Source organism: Athene noctua, chromosome 23 (assembly GCF_965140245.1).
Source record: "Athene noctua chromosome 23, bAthNoc1.hap1.1, whole genome shotgun sequence".
Taxonomy (NCBI): Eukaryota; Metazoa; Chordata; class Aves; order Strigiformes; family Strigidae; genus Athene; species Athene noctua.
In genome coordinates this window covers 8,448,796-8,458,115 of record NC_134059.1, presented here as the reverse complement: position 1 = coordinate 8,458,115, position 9,320 = coordinate 8,448,796, and the positions used below count along the sequence as shown (strand labels likewise).

Below are 9,320 nucleotides of genomic sequence, written 5' to 3'. Positions count from 1 at the left end.
TGTCCTTGGGCAAGATCCTGGGAGCAGCTCACGTGGGAAGGGCCGGGCGGGAGCTCCCAGTTGTGCCCAGTCCCTCCCCTGGAGCCGTCCTGGGGCAGGGCTGCAGCACGCCTGGCCCCACGCCCGCACCCCCAGCTGCGGCGGCAGGGCCCCAGGACACGACATCAATACACCATTTTTCTCTAAACCTTTATTCCAGGGAAGCAAAAGTGAAGTGTGGCAGCTCTCGGGCCTGGCGGGGAGCTCAGCCTGCGCCCGGCGGGTCACTGCCTGCTCCCCGCTGCCCTCCGCAGCAGCACTGAGCTCCCCCGCACCCAGAGATGCTCTTTGGGGGTTGGTCTCTCGCTGAAGCCGTTCACTGAACGGTGAGACCAGTCACAGAGAACTGGCTTGAGACGGACGTGTCAAAAACTTTTAAAAAATGGTGAGTGGTCCCAGGGTGGCGCTGGCGCGGTCCTGCTCTGCGGGAGGAGGGGGCTGCCCCGGTCCCTGGCAGCGAAGGCCGCGGGGACGCCCTTGCCATGGGCTCGGGGATGCACCGGGGGAGAGCAGAGGCAGGCCAGCGCGGGCTGGGGGGTGCTGGAGCTCCACGGGGCTTCTCCTCCTTTCCCAGGCAGGTTTCCTGCAGAGAATCCCCGTGGCAGAGCTGTCCCCTGAGGCGGGGGGGACCCGCACCCCTCAGCCCTGTCCCGCTCACCTGCTAATCGCCGAGGCGCAGCGCGTGGAGGTCGGCGGCGAGGCCGTCCTCGGCCGGGCTCTCGTCCTCGTAGGGGTAGCCCGTGTAGCCGCCCTCCTCCCTGCAGTACCCGAGGAACCTGCGGGCGCAGCGCGAGGGCAGCACGGGCACGGGGGGCAGTGGCCCCGCTGCCTGCACTGGCCCAGCGGGGAGGGCGGGGGCCAGGCTCACCTCTGCCAGTGCTGGTCCTTGCTGAGCACGGCCGGGTTACCCACCACGATCAGCAGAGCCTTGGCCCTGGTGATGGCCACGTTGAACCGCTGAAAAGGAAAACAGGGGTGAGGCTTCGGCCCCCGCCCAGCCCGCCCTGGGTGCAGGCAGCGGAGGGCAGCGGGGGGTGCCCAGGGAGCAGCACGGTGCCTTGGGGTTCTTGAGGAAGCCCAGGTTGAAGGTCTCGTCCAGCGGGAAGTACTCGCTGCAGCTGCGCACGGCGGAGATGAGGATGACGCGTCGCTCCTGGCCCTGGAACTCCTCCACGGAGCCCACCTGGGGCGGGGGCGGCAGCTGAGGGGCCGCGGAGCACCCCCGGGCTGGGGCTGGCGGGGGTCCCCTGCCCGCAGCGGGGTGGGCTCCTCTCCCCCCGCGCCCAGGTCCGTACCTTCAGCAGGCTGATGTCCGGCAGCCTCCGCAGGACGGGGTCCAGCGAGGTGATGGCTTTTCGGATCTTCTCCACCTGCGGGGGGGGACACACGCAGCATGAAGCCACCCTGACGAGCCAGCCCCAGGGCTGCCCACCCGCCCCTGTGTCCCTCAGGGGGGTCTCTGTCCGTCCCTGCCCCTCACCTGCTTCCTGTAGGGAGAGATGATGCCGACCTCCTTGGGCGAGACGCGGGGGCAGCCGCCCTTGCCCTGGCTCTGCAGCAGCTTCTTGAGGTAGTGAGCCAGCACCTCGATCTCCGCCGTGTTGAAGAACGAGGGGCTCTTGGCCTCTCTCTGCTCTTCCCCGCAAACCCCGTGGAAGATGATGGGGAAGCCCTGGGGGTGGCGAGTGTTGGGCTCAGCTCTGCCTGCGGCTCAGGGCCCCCCCTCCCTGCTGCCCCCCTCACTTTTTTGGGAAGTTCCTCCCAGGCACAATACACGCTCCGGACGTCGAGCTCGTCGCTCTCGCAGGCCTTCAGCTCGCTCTCGTAGAAGAGCTCGTTGGGGATCCTGAGGATGGTCTCGTGGGACCTGGCAGGGGCAGAACAGTGCCCGGGGCGGGTGCCACGTGTCCCCAGCACCCCGCTAGGCACCGCGCACCCCGCGGGCGCGCTCCCACCTCCGAGGCTCGGCTCTGGGGAGCCGGAGCCCGGGGTGCACGCACAGATCCTGCGCCGAGCCGCGCGCAGCGGAGCGGCCCCGTCCCCACCTGTAGTTCCAGAGCAGTTTGGTGACGAACTGCGGGTTGTACCCTCCGCTCGACTTCTTGTACAGGGGGTTGTGCAGCATCAACCTCTCCAGCAGCGAGGTGCCTGCGCCCAGCGAGACCCTGTGGCTCCCCGCGAGGCCCCGGGCGCCAGCGGCGCTCCCACCCCTCTCCCCACTCACCCAAGCCGTGCTCGATGGCCAGCGGCGACCTCAGGACGGGGCCCAGCTGCTGGGGGTCTCCTGCCAGCACCAGCTGCCCCCCGTTGGGGTTGGTCTCCTGGTCCATGGCACTCAGAAGCCCTGGGCACAGAGGAGGAGCTCAGTGGGAGACGGGGGGGTCCCCGAGCCACGCAGACGCTGGTCCCTGAGACGGCCAGCGGGCAGCACTCACCCGCGATGGCGACTGCGCTCTCGGGCTCCACGGCCTGGCCGCCCTCATCGATGAAGACGTGGGTGAAATACCCTGGGGGGAAGTTGGCTGACACCAGCCTGGGGGAGAGGTGGAGGGAGGCTGCCTCAGCATTCCAGCCCCCGGCTGGCTGTCCTTCCTCCCCTCACCTTCATCCTCATTCTCCCCTGCTCCCCACCCTCCTCCCCCCGCTGCCGCACCCCAGCCTGCTGCCAGGCAGCCCCTGGGTCCCCCCGCCCTGGGTGGTGGGGACAGTCCCCGGCCCTCTGACCTTCCCGCGGTCACCAGCGTGGTGATGAGGATCCGGTAGCGCTGCAGATGCTCCTTGCTGGGGTACACGTAGCAGCTCTGCTCGTCGTCCCAGTTGCAGCAGAGCTGAAACCCAGGTGCTCAGTGGGACCCTGCTCCCCCCGGGGGCCCCCAACGTACCACGGGGTGCCAGGACCTACCCTGATATCAGTGGGCACCTCCTTGTAGTTCCTGGAGTTGGTGATGAGCCTGTAGATGTAGCGGGGGGCGATGTCCTTGATGAGGCGCTGGCACAGCAGGTCTGTGGCACTGTTGGAAGGGGCGCAGGCCAAGATCCGGGCGTCCTGGAAGCACGTCCACACCTAGGGGGGAGCGGGGGGGATGGCACTGAGCCCCACGGGCTGGGGTGGGCTTGGGGCTGGGCCTGGGCATCAGCCACTCACCTGCTTGATGGCTTCCACCAAAGTGACCGTCTTGCCGGTCCCAGGGGGGCCGAAGATGAGGTACGGGGCTGGCCTAGACATCCCTGTCACGATGTGTGTCACGGCTCTGCACTGCTCCTCGTTCGCCTGCAGCTTGCGGTCAAACCACCTGCGGGAGCAGAGGCTGAGCGTGCCGGGTCCCCGTCCCCTCCCGTCCCCATCCGTCTGTCTGTCCCCTCCCACCCCGCAGGCACGGGGACTCACCGGGGCTGGAAGGTGCCCGTGAAGAGGGACTGGTGGCAGGAGGCGGAGGGGAAGAGGAGCCTGGACAAGCCGCGCTGCATGGCCAGGGCTGCAGCCCGGTGCCGGACCTGCAGCGGCAGCCGGTTGAAGGTGAAGGTCACGTCGAACTTCAGGTTGTTCACAAACTTCTGCTGCAGCCTGGGAAGGAGCGGTGTGAGCAGGGCACGGGGACGCTCCCCCACGCCCGGCCCGGCCCTTCCCAGCCCGTGCCCGGCCTGCGGCGCGTCCGAGCGGGGCTGCCGGGGCCCTGACACCACTCACTTGGAGGAGAAGCCCAGCCGGACCTTCTCCAGCTCCACACTGTGCACGTAGCCCTTGTACTGGACGAGCGGGGAGCGGTCCCGCTCGCTGCTCAGGTGGACGAAGAGGTGATCCCCCCTCAGCACGGACGGGCGGCTCTCGGCCACGCCGGGCACCTGCTCCAGACAGCCGGTGTGATGGCGGGCACCCGGGGAGCCCCGGCACCCCCCGTCCCCCCGGCCTCCCCTACGCACGTCAAGGACCAGCAGCGCCCTGTCCTGCACCATGGTCACGTCCTGCATGTCGTAGCGCCGGATGTCCACCTCCATCTGGATCTCCTCCAGGTGCAGCAGCAGCTGGAACTTCTGCTGGTAGTTCTCAGGCTGCAGAGGGGCCTCCAGAAGCGACCTGCAGGCAGCTGGGATGTCACCGTGCCCTGGGGACACCTTGGCCAAGGGTCAGCGGGTGGGAGGTGGTTGCCCCCACCCCTCGGCACTCACTGCATGGTGGCCCAGCCCGAGCTGGCCCTGGGGCCGTGCAGGATCGTGTCCTTGAGGCTCTGCGGGTACTGGTAGGTGTCCAGAGGGATTTCGCTCTCCAGTTGGTTTTTCAGGGAGCTGGATGGAGGGGACAGCAGTGCCACAGGGATGGGATCCCCCTAGGCAGCAACCACCCGTGGCCCTGGCAAGCAGGGTGTCCCCAACCTCCCCAGTGTCCCCAGCCCCTCTGTCCCCAGCCATCGCACGGGGATGAAGCGCAGAGCCGGGGTGCCCAGCGGCCGGGTCCCAAGGAGCTGAGTCTTGTCCTGGCTGGAGAGCAGGCTGGAGCCCTCCGTGCAGGATGGCAGCGGGTGATGCCCGTCACGTACCTGTCAGGGGGGATGCCATCCTCAGTGATGATGGTGACGGGCTGCTGGAGGCTGGCCTGGTAAGGCTGGAAAGGCGCCGAGGGCCCCAGGTCCTTGGCCAGCTGGCTCTCAGCGATGGCAGCGATGAAGCGCCCAATGCTGAAGGGCTTGTCTGGTTCCTTGGTGAACTCGAAGACCACCACGGCATGGAAGTAGCCATTGCAGGTGGCCAGGCACCGCGCCTGGATGGGGTACGAGCTGCCTGCGGGGCAGAGGGGCAAGAGCTGGGTCCTGCATCTCCCCCAGCGGGGCAGGGTGCGGGGCAGGGGCCGGGGCACTACCTGGGTGCAGCAGCAGGGACTGGCCCTGTGTCACCCCTTGCTCGTCTGTGAAGGAGAACTCCCGCAGGCGCCGCCGGGGCTGGCACCGCCGCAGCGTCACGGCCTCGGCCCCGTGGTTCTGCACCAGGACGGTGACGGTGCGGGCCTTGCCGGGCACCACCGGGAAGCGGATGCGGCCATTGCCCTGGTCGTGATCCGAGACGATCTCTACCCCGTGCTTCCCGCAGATGAACTGGGCCCTGCGGGAAGGAGGGTCAGGCTCCCCCAGCCGGGGTGGGGGGTCCCCGGGGCCGTGCCGGCGCAGGCGTGGGCAGGGTCGTACCACTTCTTGGCGCGGCTCTGGGGCGCTTGCGGACTGGAGCTGGGCTGCTGCCCTGAGGTGGTTGTGGACGGCGAGGCTGTCGTGTTCCCGGCTGTCGTGTTCCCGCGGGGTCTCCGGTACTGGTCGGCCACCACCACGCGCCTCTTCTCCTGCGAGGAGCCACCGGCATCAGCGTGGCCCCAGGGTCCTGCCAGGGGCCGGGGGCTCCCGCAGAGCCGGTCCCAGTGGGCACCGGAGTCGCTGCCCCAGCCCGGGGCCTCCCTCACCTTCTTGAAGTGCACCAAGTCCCCGTTCACCTGCGCCCGGTGGGTCACCCTCAGCGCGTACAGGATGCAGGAGAAATTCGGCATTTTGGTATCGGTCCTGCACAGGCGAGGGAGGGACGTTTCTGCCGGGGCTGCCAGGGGCGGCGGCAGCAGAGGGAAGGAGAGCGGGAAGGGAGGGTGAGAGGGGCACTGAGGCTGGGGCGTGGGACCCTCTGGGGACTCCCCTCTGCCCCGGGAGAGGGAGGAGGGCTGGGGCTCTGCACCGGCCCCTGTTACACCCCCGCGGGCTGCTCCAGCCGCCCCACGCTGTGGCGTGGCCGTTCCAGCTGTCGCACGGGCGGCGACAGGGCAGGGACATGTCCCCTTCCCCAGATCCTCAGCAGAAGAGCCTGTCCAGAGGGGTCAGCCCCCCCCCAGCCCCAGGGGCTGAGCTGGCACGGACTGGGGCTCCCCGAAGGCACGGCCCCTGTGCCCCCACAGCGATGCCTCCCCGGGTGCCTCCTCCCGCACCCCGGGGCACGTCCCCCCGCCCGCCGGCGGGCTGAACCCCGGCTTTGCCAAGGATTAAAGCGGCGACGTTGCACAAGGGCCAGCGTGACCCGTGCCAGTGGGCGAGGAGGGGAGCGTGGCGGGCAGCGGGTGTTCGAGGCCGTGCCCAGGCAGCGGCCGGGGGGCGTCCCAGGTGGGCTGTGGCGGGGTGGAGGGGCTTGGGGGCACCAGGGGAGGCTCCCCAGCGATGCTGCTGCTTGAGCCGTGCCTGGGGGATGCGCGGCCCCTGCGGTCGGGTTTAACTGGTCCAGGTGGTCCCCGCTGCTCAGAAAGCACAGCCCCCCCCCATCCCGCCCAGGCTGGGGATGCAGGAGCCCCCGACGGCCCCACGTGCGCCCCAGGGGGCCCCTCACACCCGCTCCGGGCTGGAGCTGCCTCGGCGCCCCCCCGGGAAGCCCCCGCGCTGCCGGCGGGGCCCGGTGATGGTGGCCGGGCACTGGCCCTGCTGGCCAGGGGATGGGCGATGCTGGCCAGGGGAACGGGTGTTGCTGGCCGGGGGGGCCGGGGCTGCCGGCTCTGGGCGAGGGCTCTCACCTCCCGCGGAACTCCTGGTTGTAGATGCTCCGCAGCGCGTCCCGCCGGCTCTCCTGCTGCCGGCCCGTGTCCCGCAGGAACCGCACGAACTGATCCCCGCACTGCCGGCTCTCCGCCACGCTGAACCGCGGCATGGCTGAACCGAGCCGAGCTAAGCTGAGCCGAGCCGAGCCGAGCCGGGCTGGGCTGGGACTGGCTCCGCAGCGAGAAACGAAACCGAAAGGGGCCGTGCACCCTGCGGGCCCGCCCGGCCGGGGCCGGGGGGGCTGGGGGCGGCTCCTGCCCGCAGCATCGGCCCGTGCCCGGGGGGGGAGCCCCGCCCGAGGTCTTCACCCCACTGAGGGTCCCGGCAATTGCCCCGGCTGCGTGCGGGGGGCTGGGGTGGGGGCTGGCGGGACCCCGAGGGGCGCCCCCCCCCCCCGCAGGGCTGCCCCAGAGCCAGGGGCACACGCCCGAGGCAGGCCGTGGTTGCGGGCCGGGGGGAGCCGAGCACTGTTAGCGGTGCGGGCTGGTTGTCACCCCCCGGCAGCGATTGCCGGGGAGGGGGCTTGCCCAGGCCCATCGCCCCGTCCAGTGCCGAGGGAAGCGCTGCCACGGCTCCGCGGCTGCTCTAGAATTAGGGCGGCAGCGGGAAGAGCTGCTTTCTGGGTCTGCGTTCCCCGCCGCCCCCCTCCAGCCTGCCTGGGGGGGTCGGGGAGCCCCGACCTGCTGCTGTGAGGCTCAGGACCCTGGGGCCGCTCCCGGCGCTTTCGCCGTGTGCGGCCCGCGGCTGCGGGGGTAAGGTGCTGTCCCCCCCCGAGCTCGGGTGGCTTTTCCTCTGCCCCCGGCTCTGCTGCTGACCCGCCGCTGCCTGGAGGTGGCTGGTGGGCTGTGACAGTGTAGGGCCCCTCGCGGGTTGCTCTGAGCCCTGGAAAACAGGGGTGCTGATACAGAGAAACGACCACTTTCCTTGCAGATTATTTACTTATAGCAAAGTCTGGTGATTTCTGAGCGTTGTCTAAGAATCCCGCTTGTCCAGACTTGTTTTGTGGATTCACTGGGGTTCACCAGAGAGCTCGGGGATTGGCTCTGATGAGAAAGTAGCAGGCAGCCCGGGGGTATGAATTAAAAGGACAGCTCGCCGATAGCAGAAGCAAAGCCCTCAATGGGCACTTAGGCAAACTTAAACTTGAACAAAAGGACTCTGAGATGCTATCTAGAGAGGAGGATCTCGCCCATTTAGCGAAGGAGACATCTGGATTTTTGCTTAACAGCGCATGCCCCGGGGAGAGCCGACGCTGTGAAGATCAAGTACTTCTCCCCTTGAATAATTATAATAATCACACCTATTCCCCGAACTCATTGTAATAACCCAGCCCTTCCTAGTGAATGTGTATGTTTTGTTGTAAGAAATATTTGGCTACTTGCCAGCGACGGTGTGCAAGCCTTGTGGAGAAATCAATCCCCTTGCACCCCGGCTGGAATAAACACGCCTGCCTTAGAACTCCGAGTCGTAGAGTTGGTTTGCTGCCTCTGGAGAGGCTGCTCGTGAATCCTTCTGTTTGCTCTTTGATCCTGCGAACAGAGGAAAACGCTTTCCCCGCTGGGCAGCCCGGCTGCGGTCCCTGGGCTGGCGCTGCCTCCCCCGGCCCAGCCAGGCTCCAGTCCCGGCTCGCTGGGATTCACCTGGGCCGGGCTTTGCCTTTGGGCCAGCCCGGGACAGGCTGTGCTGGAGCTGGGCTCAGTCGCTGCTGAAGCCTCTGGTCTCCAGCAGACAGTAGCCAGTGGCTTGGAGGATTAGGTTGCCTCTGGGGGCCAGGGCAGGACTGAGGGCTGGGAAGGGGCTGGGGCTGGGCCAGCTGCAGAGAAGGCTGGTGTGGGAGAAGGGCTGGGCGGCAGGCCGGGGCCCAGAGGATGATTAGCTAAAGATTTGGACAAGAACAAAGAGATAGAGCCGCTCTTAAGGCCGGAACAAGCGAAGTACAGTGTAACCCGGAGAGGGCCAGCCTTGAGGCAGATAAAAGCCCCGTTGTGTGCCCAGCTTTATCTGGGCCCGCTGCGGCTTCACATTCTTGGGATTGCTGCGGCGCCCGCGGGGCTGGACCAGGGCCGCGCACCTCGGGCCCGCACCCACGTAACCTTTCGTCTCCTCCCGGCGCCCGTGCAGGGAGGAAACCCGGCGGGCAGAGCCCTGTCCTTGAGCAGCTCCGGATCCTCCAGACAGTCCCGCTTGTGCAGCACCAGCAGAGGAGAGGAGGGGCACAAGGAGAAAATGGGTGCGAGGAGAGGAGGGGTACACGGAGAGGCGGGGTGCATCCCAGCAGGGCGCAGGTGATGAGCGGAGGAACCTCGCCCGCCGCTTTCCCCGGGGTGAAGTGCTCCATCAGAGCTGAGCGACTGGTTTTCTGTCCATCTGGGAGCCCTCAGGCCTCCAGTTCCCTGCTCCGGGTGCCAGGGTGGGGGCATCACTGGGGAGGGGGGGGGTTGCAGGCAACACTCCCCCCCTCCTGCAGATCTGCTGCCATCGGGCACCAAGAGAAGCGAGACCACGCACGAACTGACACAAATGGCTTTAAAAGAAAGAGCAGTGTATTCTGCCAGACTGCGTGGTACAGAGGCGGCCTGCAGGACCAACGGCCAGTCTCAACAGCAGATACAAATGTATGTTATTTAGACAAAACTTCTCACAAAGGATAGACACACTTATTTTGTGGTATTACCGTGCAAAACAAACGTGAAGTGTAATGCACACCAGTCCCATCCCTAGCTGCCCACC

At 67.7% G+C, this 9,320-nt stretch overlaps 1 protein-coding gene across 1 annotated transcript; it reads right to left on the bottom strand.

Moving 5' to 3' along the window:
• Positions 1 to 189: 189 nt before the first annotated feature.
• Positions 190 to 6,756, bottom strand: MOV10 (Mov10 RNA helicase). The gene is made up of 22 exons (XM_074925420.1): positions 6,566 to 6,756; positions 5,483 to 5,579; positions 5,217 to 5,365; positions 4,895 to 5,133; positions 4,575 to 4,815; positions 4,207 to 4,323; positions 3,961 to 4,114; positions 3,728 to 3,882; positions 3,428 to 3,604; positions 3,185 to 3,332; positions 2,942 to 3,103; positions 2,764 to 2,867; positions 2,475 to 2,572; positions 2,264 to 2,383; positions 2,085 to 2,187; positions 1,783 to 1,906; positions 1,520 to 1,711; positions 1,335 to 1,409; positions 1,097 to 1,222; positions 908 to 996; positions 698 to 815; positions 190 to 622 (listed from the first exon to the last, which is right to left on the bottom strand). The coding sequence occupies exons 1-21, from the start codon at positions 6,697 to 6,699 to the stop codon at positions 701 to 703; spliced, it is 2,919 nt and encodes a 972-aa protein (XP_074781521.1). The 5' UTR covers positions 6,700 to 6,756; the 3' UTR covers positions 190 to 622; positions 698 to 700.
• Positions 6,757 to 9,320: the final 2,564 nt, after the last annotated feature.